Source organism: Myxine glutinosa, chromosome 14, assembly GCF_964187855.1.
Source record: "Myxine glutinosa chromosome 14, kmMyxGlut1.1, whole genome shotgun sequence".
Lineage (NCBI taxonomy): Eukaryota > Metazoa > Chordata > Myxini > Myxiniformes > Myxinidae > Myxine > Myxine glutinosa.
Window position 1 is genome coordinate 33,917,389 of NC_136274.1, and position 14,368 is coordinate 33,931,756.

Sequence of the window (14,368 nt, forward strand, 5' to 3'; positions counted from 1 at the left end):
TTTGTGCCAGATTAGGGGCAAATGTTACGACCCCCTGTATAATTGAATCCCATTAGTTCAGGGCATCCCCTTTTCACCCCAATAGCAGCTTTAACAGGCCAAGGGGTTTGGACAAAAGCTGCAGTTGGGACAAAGGCCTTTTAGATGCCTTTGGAATGCGTCGTCGTTTTGAACCCGTTACCTCTTCACTGCATGTCCGACTTTCCGAGTTAAACCCGATGGATTAGGTTACGGGACAGGGTAAGACTTTAGCGTACTAACTCAATATCAGGGTTATTTTGCAAGTTGATGTTTTGTTTCTGAGGATTATTTGTGTTTCCTTCTGTGCGCTGTTTTACAGATAACTGGCAAGTGAGAAACAGCACGTGGGATCCAGAGGAAGGAGTTTGTGAAGATATGCAAGAATTGGCATCTACGAAGGCCTAGGCGAGCTGTGGTAGACACGGTAATGAGAGAGATTTTAAAAAACAACAACTCCACACAAGGAAAGCTGCTCATTCAAGCATGGTGTTTGTGTTCGGTTTGGATGCAGATTATAACGACACACATTGGACATATTGATGCCTTTTGCAGAACAGTTTGCCTGTCTTATACCTGCACACTTGGCTACTGAGCACGGCAGACATTGGCAGACAAATAGAGTGCGGTAGACAGATTGGGAAGGAAAGAGTTTAGTTATACAGGAGAAAGGACAAGTTTTTGAGGACATCTGGAAGAGGGACAGAGAAAAACAAGGTGTCTGGGAGAAGGATAGATTTTCAGAGAGAGAGAGAGAGAGACGAACACACACACGTGGGTATATATATGTATCAATAAATATATAAAATGTATGAGGATGTGTCAGTGTGTGAAGAAGAGGAGTAACGTGTTAGAGAGACTTTCTTGAGGGAGAAGACGACTGTGTAGGGGAACAAGGGTGGAGAGGTAGTCATAGATTGTGCAGAGAAGGTGTAATATAGACTGAAACTGGCGAGAGAAAGATCGAGGAAAAGGTAAGATTACTTCAAAGAACAAGAAGTAGCAAAATAAACAGACAGACACCAACAGTATCTGAGAAAAGCACCATATGACAGACACAAAAGTTGACCAGTGATGTGTACATGACCTCGGTGGGAATTCACTTGTGAAAGACTGAAGAAAAAAAAGAGATAGAGAGAGAGAGACTGTACACGAAGAAACCAATTGCTTCGGTACTGTAGAAGGAAGACACACACACACACACAGACACAGACGCAGACAAGTTACAGTATCACGACCACAAACGTCTGATGTGCTGAGGCTCTTGAGGAGAGGCAGGAGCGGCTGCAATGGAGACAAGGGAGCGCCGGCCATACCGGTCTCTCACCAAAACGAGGCGAGAGCGACGGCAGCGTTACGGAGGTGGCCCTGGTAGCACAGCTGCTGCGGCTGCTGCTGCTGCTGCAGCTGCTGCGGCTTCGGCAGCTACTGGAGTAGGAAACAGCGGAGTCGACGGACACCCGGTCCCTCGAAAGTCATACAGCTCGAGTGAAACACTGCAAGCTTATGGTGGACCGGGAACCCGCTTTGGCTCAACTGGGAGGATCCACAGTGCTCTTTGGGAAGCGGAAACAGAGCCCAGGCAAGGTGAGTGGAAGGAGTGAAGGAAGACATATTGACATTGATCGATTGTTTTGGGGAATCTGCTGTGCATTACTTCTGCATTTCTCTATTTTATTGGTGTCATGTTTGCTTTTATAAAACTCAGTCATAATTATAGCATTTCCAATAAAATAGAAAGTGAATGGAAGTTCTTACACTAAGTCAATGTTAAAATGACACCGTGACACAATAAATACCACACATCGATGCAATAATAATAATATATATCTATAATATACAATGGCAAAATAAATACTGTACATCAAGGAGTTAATAACACCTTTTATACATATGTATGTATATGTATATATATCCCCTAATCACCCCCTTGGTAAGGGGAGAAGGCCGGCGGCGGATCCGCAACAATATATATATATATATATATATATAATGGCCAGGAAGATGTCCACTTTAACAAGGAAATGAATGATTTGAAGAACCGATTGGAGCAGAAGAAGAGCAGCCACCAGTGCTTCATCCGAAGCTGTAACTTTTTGAAAATTAATTAAATAGGTCATTAATTGAAAAATTAAATAATTAATTGATCAATCAATAAATAATTAATTGATTAATTGATTAATCAATAAATCAAAAATATCCTTTATAGCCACATCACGTGGTCACTGTCATGTCAAAATATTAGCTTCCTAGCTCAAGAGGTGCTTGAGATATTGCCCAGATGAGAAAGAAAATAAATAAATGATTAGTAATGAAAATAAATAAATAATCATAAAATAATTAAATCATTTATCAACTGGCTAATAGAATACCGAAACCACCACCGTTTAATCTGAATCTGTAACTTTAAAAAATTAAAAAATTCAGTAATTAATCGAATAATTAAATAATTAATCGATTAATTGATTAATCAAAAAATAAAAATTGCCTTTACAGCCAAATCACTTGGTCATTGTCGTGTCCAAATATCAGCTTCCAAGCTCAAAAGGTGCCTGAGATATTACCCAGATGAGAAAGGAAATATATAAATAAATGATTAATAATGAAAAATAAATAAATAAAAATCATAAAATAATTAAATAATTAATCAATTGGCTAACGTTTGGAGAGCAAGGCAGGATGCCAGACTATCAAAAGCTCGAGATATTCCAGAGAGACAGCACTGATATGTCTGACATTGAGAGCCTCCTCATTGCTGGGAGAGTAGAAGTAGCATGTCAAGGTAGAGTGACCTGATCTGAATCTGAATTTATGATCTGAGATGAGGTTGTTGGATAAAAGGAATGATTTTATGTCAACTGCAATGATGGATTCCATGACCTTGCTTATGATTGAAAGCAAGCTGATGGGTCTGTATTTAAGGGGATCAGTTTTTGCACCTTGTTTCTAAAATACAATGATTTTGGCTGATTTCCAAGCAGATGAAAGATGACTTAGGACAAATTATATGGTAAACAAGTAGAGCTACACTCAAATTACACCACCCCCATGCCAAATAAATAAATACCTTGCAGCACATGGAAACAGAATTGGGAGGGAGAGATGTACAATAATTCATTGATTAATTGTGTAATTAAAATAAATACATAATAATCGTAAAATAATTAATTTCTTAATTTATTGGCTGATAATATACCTAAACCACCACCGTTTTATCCGAATCTGTAACCTAAATTTTTAAAATTAATTAAGTCATTATTCGAATAATTAAATAAATAATCGATTAATTGATTAATCAATAAATCAAAAATACTCTTTGCAGCCAAATCACTTGGTCATTGTCATGTCCAAATATCAGCATCCTAGCTCAAAAGGTGCCTGAGATATTGCCCAGAAGAGAAAGGAAATAAATAAGTTCTTAATTGATCGATAATAATTAAATAATTGATCAATTAATTAATTGATTAATTCATCAAAAAACAAAAAATATCGTTTTTGCCAAAGCACTTGCTCACTGAATGATCGTTTTAAAGCCATTTTCCCCGCTAGAGCAGGAGTTAGCCTTGCGGGCCCCATGACAATCATGGTTCCCTGTTTGAGGCAATGTTTTTATGGCCGGATGCCCTTCCTGGCGCCAACCCTTAGTCGCCTCTTATGATGCACAGGGATACGGTGTACCTATTCTAAACCGGGTACACACCGGGATCATTCATCCCAGCAAGCTGGTACTCAATTTGCCGACCTCGGAAGGATGACAGGCTGAGTCAACCCCCCTGGTGTTAATTTAGCGATCGACCGGGATTCAGAACCCAGGATCTTAGGATCCCAAGCCGGCACCCTAACCGCTAAGCCAACACCAGGCTAATAAGCACAATCACTATTGTGCCGAAATTTCAGCTTCCTAGCTCAAAATATGCCTGAGATATCGCTCGGACAAACAAACAAGAAAACAAGGAAACAACAGGAGTGAAAACTGAGTACGCCCTTTCAGCACGCGTCATTTACAAGTACACATTCAGGCCCCCTTCGTTGCCCGGCAATAACGTCATGCAGCGCCTGGAGATGGCATAGGAATGGAGCGGTGTATAAAATGGAATTGCCAATATATCCTCTACACCCCACCTCAAATGGCTGACAAGAAACTCGCCAACCCTTCTCCCAACACTCTGTCTGCAGCTCACTGTACTTTCCTCTCTGACTCTCATGCACCTCCTCCATGTTCTCTTCCCAAGGTACAGACAATTCCCCGAAGATGACCTGTCTTGTTTCACCTGACCATTCATGAACTTGTTGCACAATCTACTATATAAGAGAGCTGTTGGTCTGTCTGTGTGTGTGTCTGTCTGTGTGTGTCACCATTTTTCTCAGAGATGGCTGAACGGATCTTCGTCAAACTTTCAGAGGTTCATCAGTGAGTGCATGGGAGTGTTTTGTATGACACATCCCTCATTTACTCAAGGGTATTGGGTCTGCAGAAGGTGAGGGATACTCATCTGAAAGATGTGCTTACCTATGGACTGGCTGCAGTACCACCATCCATGTTCCAAAACAGTGGAGAGATGCGAATCATCAAAACAAAAGCAACACTTGAGAAGAAACTTCAAGTTGAGATGTCTGATTAAACATCGGGTCCCCTTGGTGGTATCGTATTAGATGGATGTGCCGTGCTGTGGGTGATCCACTGGCCTACCAAGGGAGGTGTTGAAGACTTCATAAGAGATCTACTGAATTATGTGGCCATGCATCTTGTGAAGAGTGACACATACCATTGGATAGATTCTATGGAAAACGGCATCAAAGCAACAACACACTCTGCCAGGTTGGAAAGATGCAAGCAGATGACATCAGCTGTCCTTGAATACTCAGTTACCATCACAGAAGGTCAGTCTCATTGTCACAGACAACAGGGTTCAGATGTTAAGTCTCATCTGTCGATACCTGAAATATCGAGCAGCTCTGCTCCCCACACAATGGAAAAAGCGGATTATTGTCACTGGACCAGAGCCAACACCTGTGGAGATATGTGATGGAGAGTTCAGATAGAGGCCAAATATTTGCACAACACATGAAGAAGCAGATGTTATCATTGTTCAACAAGCTGTGTACCTAGCAGCTGCAGGCATGTCCAGCATTCGAGTCATTGCTGATGATACTGATGTATCTGCCTTGTTACTCAATTTCTTTGTTAAACAGCAACTTTCATGTAATCTAGTGATTGCTGCTACCAACCAGAGGAGATAAAGCATCAATATCAAAGCCACAGCTGAGAATGATGCTGACATCATTGGGGATCTGCTAGCTGCCCATGTCCTCTCTGGGTGTGAGACTGTGTCATACCTATGGGGGGTTGGCAAGGTGATCGTAGTGAAAATCCTGAATTTGAGGAGCACGTATACAGAGCACATCTCCAAACAGCCACCTGGAAAGCAGCATTGATGCAGATACACCAGCTCTGAACACAGTTCATTATGGATGGTCATTGGATATGGTTTCTAAGATGTTAGTGTCGGTTGCCATACCACCAAATGTTTTCCCCGCAGCAGTAGAGGTGTTAAAGATGATAAGGTGTGGATGCACGTCTTCACGACCATGTTCAACATCCCGCTGCAGCTGCTTTGCAGCACAGCTGTCATGTTCCATGTCCTTTGCTTGTCATGGCAATGAGGAGTGCAGTTATGAACGTACCATCACTGATGTTTCAGTGGAAGATGATAATTAGCATGATGAAGAAACTGAAGCTTAGGACATTGAAAGACCTGATTATAATGATACATATCATTGTGAATTTGTTACTAACATAGCAAATTATTTTATTTCTATATTTCTTCCACAGTGGAATATACAGACTTGGCATTTAATATGGAATATATATTTTTCTTGACTTGGGTTTACTTTCTTAACTCAGTATATCAATCTGGTGAGTTTCTTTTACACTTTGGTGATTTATTTGTTAAAAGAACCATGTCACTGATTGTCTGTCGCAGCAAGAAGTCAACAACAGGATTATATCACAGGTGGCGTGGCAAAATGTACAATCAAGTGCATTTGATGATTGGCTTCACAGTCGGGTATACAAGGGTTGTTGCGTTCTGTATTAGTGGAAAACAACTGCTGCACGTCTCAAAAAGTTATTGCCGCTTCCTCTGGAGATGGTCCGTCAACTCGACAATGCTGTTTGTCATGGAGTGGTGGCTTTACGAAATTCCGGCATGAAACAGCGTGCTATTGCTCGGCAGTATGGCATCACTCAAGGTCAGGTGTCAAAGATCCTGAAACGAAATGCTCAGAGGGGTGTCCCTACTCCAATACCGAGGCCAGGACGTCCCCGCAGAACCACAAGGAGGGATGATCGCCGCCTGTACCGGTTAGTCCGCAATGGCCGTACCAAGTCAGCTAATCGGCTTAGGGCTGAGTAGCAGCAACTGACAAATGTGCCTGTATCCAGAAGGCTAGTCGACCAACGACTGGTTCAAGCAGGCTATCGTGCCAGGCATCCCCTGAGAAAGCCACGCCTGACCAGACAACACCGCCAGCGCCGATTGCAGTGGGCCAGAGAGCACCGTCAATGGCAGCCAGGACACTGGAATCATGTGATCTTCAGTGACAAGTCTAGATTTCTGGTCTATCGTCAAGATGGCCATGTCTGAGTGCACAGACAAGTGCATGAAGCCTACAACAAAGATTGTATAGTGCCAAGAGTCCAAGCTGGAGGTGGTGGGGTGACCGTTTGGGCTGCTTTTCATGCAGGGGGCAAAACTGACCTGGTTATTCTGAATGGAAACCTGAACCAGTTCAAGTACAGGGCCATTCTGGAAGAAACATTGCTTCCATTTGCTCGTGCAGCCTTTCGTGGAAACTTTGTCTTCCAAGATGACAATGCACGGCCTCATCATGCTCGCATGATCCAACACTTTCTTGCTGACCGTGGTGTAGAGCATATGGAGTGGCCTGCCATGTCCCCGGATATGAATCCGATAGAGAACTTGTGGGCAGAATTAACGCGTCAAATCGACCACTTGGACCAGCAGCCTGCCTCTGTGCGTGAATTGCAGCAGGCTATTGTCACTGCATGGCAAGCGATTCCTGTCCAAACCTTGGCAAATCTCGTGAACAGCATGCCTCAATGTGTACGTGCTCTCCTGAATGCGCGTGGGGGTTACAGGAAGTACTGAACTGTAATTTTACTGTCCATAATCCCAGTCGTAATATAACTTTTGTTTTTGTTAAAAAAAATTTTGGCTAATGTGCAAAATAAAGAGATACTTCTGGAATACGCACAGAAATTTAACACAGTACTGTCCATGAATTGAGTTCGATATCAGTTTACATCACTTTCAGGGATCAATTTATTTGCTTCGAAATGTCAAATGTGGTTTTGGTTTCTTTTAAAGGTCACATTAACAAAATCTAGAATAATTTCAACATAATTCCAATGAACTTTTGGTTCTAAGACATCTTGAAAAGTAAGTGCACCCCCACAAAAAAAATATTCCATATTAAATGCCAAGTCTGTAATTTGTATATGATGAATGAATAGATTGGATAAAGTTGAAGTAATATATGACGCAGCAATTTCTCTGAACTGGCAGTAGTGCAATATTTGAGCAGTTTTTGTATTGAGATTATTTAAGGTCGTGTATAATTTAGTAAAGAAAAATGACATACCGGTATCACGTAAGACTTATGCTTTTCTAGTCTGGACACCACGCATGGTGTTGTTGCTCATTTGAAAACAAAATATCTCTGTACACTTGGAATATATATATAATAAAATGTTTCATTTTGACCAGAAATGTATCTCTATTTTCACTGCAAACGGAGTTTTTTTTTTCTGAAAAGGCAGCATTAGGACGCATTTTTGTATGAAAACATTTTGAAAGTGTTGAAAATGACATAGTGATGTAATTTGTGATGATTGTTATCGTGATGAAAATTGACACAGTGAAAGCGACCATGGTGATGTATTTTATGGGTTCATAGACCTTTAAAACATGGGTTTTACCATCAAAATCAAGTCTTTATGTCTAACATAGGCTGAGTTATTGGAAGAAATGTATTTCAGTGGCGGTCATTTTGAATTCTTCAATAAAAAAAATTCCCCAAGGGTGCTTGCTTGGCATCCGGCTGACTTATGATCAGTAGGGTCAGTTCTACTAGAAACAACAATAAACATTGTATGTACCTCAAAACACGCTTTTGTGGTCTGCCACTAGACTATCTGTATTTCTCACAGCATTTCATTTCTGATTTCCCTTTCGATGACCCATAGATCAGTTTTGATTCCTCATTGCAACTTGTGATGCGATAAGCAAATGGTGCATGAAAAAGATTGTCAAATACGATTTTTGGGGGGATTTTTTGTCAATTTTCTAACGGTCGAAAGAGATCTCGTGTCTTAAGGGTCTTAAAAGGTCAAAAAGGGTCTAAAAGGTCTGCAAACCTTATATATCCTTGAGACCCTTTGATCCTTTTTAAAGGTTTAATGGGTCTAAGGGGTCTAAAGTGTCTCAGGTGTCTAAAGGGATGTGAACTCTAAAGAGTCTAAGGGGTTTAAAGTGTGTAATGGGTCAAAGGGGTCTAAGGGCAAAATAGCAAATGGGTCTAAAGTGTCCAAGGGGTTATTAAAGCGTGCAAAGGGTCTTACATGTTCTAAAGGTCTGAGAAGTGTGTAATGCGTCGAAGAAGGTCAAAATGTCTCAAAAGGGTCTAAAGCGTATTGAGGTCTAAGGGATCAAAAGGGTCTTTAAAATGCCGGGGTCAGCAACCTATTTGTGCAGAAGAGCCAAATAAAAAAAATATTTGGGCAGTTGGTGCATAAAGAGCCAATCGTACAATTTAAAAGTAGCAAACTTCATTGTGGAAGTGTAATTATGAAATAGTAAAAAATAGAGTTTATATTGTACTTACATTGCTGTTTTCTGTTCAAGCAAAGCTCAAGCAATGTTCATCTTTTTATTAAAGATTTGGAATTCCTGTAAATTTTCAGTTAAAATCAGATGAAACTATTCAATTCCTTACACAGATGGACTGATTGAAACACATCTTGCTTGAAATGAAACACACAAACACACACCAATGAAAACTCAATAAAAAAATATCGACTTAAGAATACACGCAACAATAAGATCTGTCTTCGTACCGCGGGCCTGTCCGTGCAGGACGGGCCACATATATCGCTCTGGGACAGGCCTGCGACAAAAAAAAGAAAAAAAACAACAATGAGTTAAGTTGGTAGGATGGTAGGTGGATCAAAAGTATTATTAAATGAATATATACAGTCACGTGAAAAAGTAAGTACACCCCATGTAGTGTTTTGACTTTTTCAACATATTTCAACATGCAGCTATTTGATCTTCATTTCAACAATATTGATAGATAAAGGTGATATAATATAACAAATATCATGAAACATTTACATTTTGTAGTCCATTGTATAATTTAAATAAACATAAATGCAAATTTCGCATGTGGAAAAAGTAAGTACACCCTTGGCTCTAATAGGTGGTATTGCCCCCTTTGGCAGAAACAACCTCAAGCAGGCGTTTCTTATAACTGTCTACCAGTCTCTGACATCGACTGGGAGAAATTTTTGCCCACTCCTCCATGCAGAATTCTTTCAGCTGTGGGATGTTTGAGGGGTTTCTTGCATGCACAGCTCGTTTCAAATCCCCCCACAACATCTCGATGGGATTTAGATCCGGGCTTTGACTTGGCCATTCCAGAACCCGCCATTTCTTTCTTTTCAGCCATTCCTTGGTGGATTTACTGGTATGTTTAAGGTCATTGTCACGTTGCAAGGTCCACCTTCGGTTGAGGTTCAACTTTCCGAAAGATGGCCTGACATTATCCTCAAGCACCCTCTGGTACAATGTAGAATTCATAGTGGATTATATGATGGTGAGCTGCCCAGGCCCTGATACAGCAAAGCTGCCCCAAACCATAATATTTCCACCACCATGCTTTACAGTTGGTATCAGGTTGTTGTGGTCAAATGCCAAATGTGGTTTGGTTTTCGCCAAACATGTCTTCTGGTACTGTGGCCAAATAGCTCTATGTTTGACTCATCTGCCCAGAGCACATTGCTCCAGAAGTGCTGGTCTTTGCCGAGGTGTTCATTGGCAAACTTTAGTCTTGCCCTGATGTTCTTTCTGGAGATGCAAAGGTTTCCTCCTGGCACACCTCCCATGTAGATCAAATTTGTGCATCCTCTTTCTAATGGTAGACTCGTGCACTTTGACATCAACAGTGGCAAGAGCTACCTGTAGGTCCCGTGATGACATTCTGGGGTTCTTAGAGACTTCTTTCAGCATCTTGCGGTCTGCTCTCGGGCTGAACTTGCTGGGGCGGCCTGGCCTGAACAAGTTGGCAGTTGTTTGGAATCTTCTCCACTTGTAGATGATCTTCCGGACAGTCGAATGATTGATTTCAAATTGTTTGGAGATCTTTTTAAATCCCTTCCCAGACTCGTAGGCATCTATAACCTTCTTTCTGAAGGCCTCAGAAAGCTCTTTTGATCTAGGCATGGTGAAGCCGCACACTTCAACAACAAAGAGCAAACCAAGCTAAATGTCTGAGGTTTAAATAAGACAGGTCCTGAGACAGGTCCTCCAAGATCCTCTCTAATGATGTTCTAATCATTTGCACCTGAGCTGGTGCACCTGATTCTAATTTTAGGTATTTGAAGTAGTGATAAATGTAGGGGTGTACTTACTTTTACCACATACGAAATTTGCATTTATGTTTCTTTAAATTATACAATTGACTACAAAATGTAAATGTTTCATGATATTTGTTATACTATATCACCTTTATCTATCAATATTTTTGAAATGAAGATCAAATAGCTGTATGTTTAAATATGTTGAAAAAGTCAAAACTTTACATGCGGTGTACTAACTTTTTCTCGTGACTGTACCACAAAATTACAACCCGTGGTTATTTGTAAATATAATCAGTGGATTTGGCTGTTTCAGCCACACCCATTGCTGACAGGTATATATAATGAAGCACAGAGCCGTGCAATCTCCATATACAAACATTGGCAGTTGAATAGGCCGTACTGAAGAGCGCAGTGACTTTCAACGTGGCACTGTCATAGGATGCCACCTTTCCAACAAGTCATTTCGTCAAATTTATGCCCTGCTAGAGATGCACCGGTCAACTGCAAGTGCTGTTATTGAGAAGTGGAAACGTCTAGGAGTAACAGCAGCTCAGCCCGGAAAGTGGTAGGCCACACAAGCTCACAGAATGGGACCGCCGAGTGCTGAAGCACATAGTGTGTAAAAATCGTCTGTCTTCAGTTGCAACACTCACTACCGAGTTCCAAACTGCCTCTGGAAGCAATGTCAGCACAACAACTGTTCGTTGGGAGCTTCATGAAATGGGTTTCCATGGCTGAGCAGCCGCACACAAGCCGAAGATCACCATGAGCAATGCCAAGCGTCGGCTGGAGTGGTGTAAAGATCGATGCCATTGGACTCTGGAGCAGTGGAAACGCGTTCTCTGGAGTGATGAATCACGCTTCACCATCTGACAGTCCGACAGACGAATCTGGGTTTGGCAGATGCCAAGAGAACGCTACCTGCCCGAATACATAGTGCCAACTGTAAAGTTTGGTGTAGGGGGCATAATGGTCTGGGGCTATTTTTCATGGTTCAGGCTCGGCCCCTTAGTTCCAGTGAAGGGAAATCTTAACGCTACAGCATACAATGACATTCTAGAGTCAAGACGATTGTGTGCTTCCAACTTTGTGGCAACAGTTTGGGGAAGGCCCTTTCCTGTTTCAGTATGACAATGTCCCCATGCACAAAGCGAAGTCCATACAGAAATTGTTTGTCGAGATCAGTGTGGAAGAACTTGACTGGCCTGCACAGAGCCCTGACCTCAACCCCATCAAACACCTTTGAGATGAATTGGAATGCCGACTACGAGCCAGGCCTAATTGCCCAACATCAGTGCCCGACCTCACTAATGCTATTGTGGCTGAATGGAAGCAAATCCCCGCAGCAATGTTCCAAAATCTAGTGGAAAGCCTTCCCAGAAAAGTGGAGGCTGTTATAGCAGCAAAGGGGGGAGCAACTCCATATTAATGTCCATGATTTTGGAATGAGATGTTTTATGAGCTAATACGTGTGTGATGTTTGGGGGTCCACATACCTTTGGCCATGTAGTGTATGTTCGGCCTGAACGAAATTGGAATCAAAATGGCGGTGTGCGGAGTCAGCCGCTGTAATGACATCAGACGTAATCACATCACCCTGTCATATGACCAAATCATCAGCTCTGATTGGTATACGTTTGAGGGGACATACATACTGTTACGTGCTCCTCCCCTAACCCCAGTCACGGTGTACCTCCGAGCCCCGAGAGGAGTCATGGCAGAAAAATGTGTTATTCTGTATGTCAAAGATCAATGGTGAAACCACACCAATTGTTACCAACAAACAAGTATTGTATTAAGGTCACACAAGAATAACAGTACAATAACAATAGTAATCAATTGTACAACCAATATATCATTTTCCTATGATGGTACCATCAGTTCGTACAAGGTAACTCACTGTGCTCCAAGTGAGTGAAACAAGAACATTCCCAATATCTCTATCCCGGCATCAAGCCAAAGTCGATCCGCTCCAGTGATCGTCAGAACGATGTCGTATCGAAACCAGAATCCCGCTCGGTTGACAGTCACACTGCCAAAGATGGGCGAAGGCACCCTCCTGAAGCGACGGGGAAATCACACCTTCTGGTACGGACGTTCAATGGCTCCCACTCGGCGAACCGCAATTTCCCATTCAAAATCCACGTTTCACACACACACCAGATTAACGTCTGGATGCGGTGAAAATGGTTAAAGCGAGGTGAAAAACCTGGAGCGATGCGAAAATCGGGCGCGAGTCAAAATGGCCAAAGGCCCGTTCTCGAGACGTCATGGCACTCCAACGATTCTCTTTGGAATCGACCGCAAAACCTGTCATGCAGGTTTATCTGTCACAGCATTGACAACTCTGTTGCAGGAATCCCTTTCCCGGGAAACCCCAAAGTTCACTCCTGACCCTCGTTCGCTAACGTTTGCTCCTAACCTCAAAGCAGCTCGGCTTTCGTGTCGAACTCACTCGCTCCGCCTTCTTTTTCTCCTCTTCCTCTTCGTCTTCGTCTGGTTCCGGTTTCATTTAAAACATTAACTTTTTTTACCTTTTGAAAATAGTAATCTCTATTTCACTTAAACGATAACAATAATAGTATATGGAACCAAAAATGTTTACAGTGGATGAAAACCACAACAACGGAAGTGACGAATCCGTAACAATACATACATACATACATACATACATACATACATACATACATATGGATGGACAAACACTGTTCTTGACAGCTTTGCCCTATGGGCTGCTCTGTAAAAATAACATTTTGAGGTGAAAAAAAATGAAACAGAAAAGAAGAGAGAGAGTTCAAATAATAAAGGAAGAAGGTGGACTGTGTAGAAAAACCCGTTTTTGTGAAGTTTTTCAAAAGAGAGAGTGAGACCGAGTATGATAAGTGAATGTGAGCAGGAAAAGTATTCCCAATCTTGGGGTACGTTTTGGAAAATCACTCACATTTTGGAATCTTGATAATATTATGATTCATTAACTAGTAAACGAGTGCCTTCTGACCATTCACATGATATTTAATGAGCTAGTAAGAATCTTTAATAGGAATAATCCACGTGCAAGATGCCAGCCAAAGCAGTTAAATGATGACCCAGATTACTGCTTGGAATTGGCAAGGTCCGATGACATAAGCGCTTATTTTCCTCCGTACATTCCAAAGGCTCTCTGGCCTAGGACCAGCATGTACATTTCTCAGCACGAACACGACCGCTTCCTCAGGCTGAATAAAGCAGGAAAATAAGATGCCCAGGCACATGCTGCGATGTAACACACATTCCTCCCTCACCACTGTGTCTGGCTCTTCGTTTTATTTTCGACAGAAGCTCCTGAACACACCATAAACCCATCAATTGGATATAAACCCTGCTTGTAATAACAGAACAAAAGTTTGGTGATTTGATTGTCATTTTCCCTTGTTACGGAAAAATCTTGTTGGTAGAATTCCATGCTCCAAAAAAAGGCATGAAAATTTTTTGGGAAATATATATTTCTGTTATATTATATTCCTGTAACATTATAGGGTGTTTTCAACAGACTTCGATGCGAGTTTGTGATTGGTTTGTACGAACTTTTGCCCTTATTACTCAAAGACTTATTTCCAGCGCCCTCGCCCTAGCATCGTTACCCCTACTAGAGGGTATTGCATTTGGGTCTGTTTGTTTATTTATTGCTTGCTAAATCGAAGATTCATAAGA

The 14,368-nt window shown here is 41.6% G+C and overlaps 1 protein-coding gene across 1 annotated transcript in view; it reads left to right on the top strand.

The window, feature by feature from the left end:
• The first annotated feature begins 1,145 nt into the window (after window positions 1–1,145).
• LOC137439600 (teneurin-3) overlaps window positions 1,146–14,368 on the top strand; it is a 449,998-nt gene continuing 436,775 nt past the window's right edge. The window contains exon 1 of the mRNA XM_068135512.2: window positions 1,146–1,605. Within this exon, the coding sequence (XP_067991613.2) occupies window positions 1,308–1,605 (298 nt within the window). The 5' untranslated portion in view covers window positions 1,146–1,307. The remainder of the gene's footprint in view (window positions 1,606–14,368) is intronic.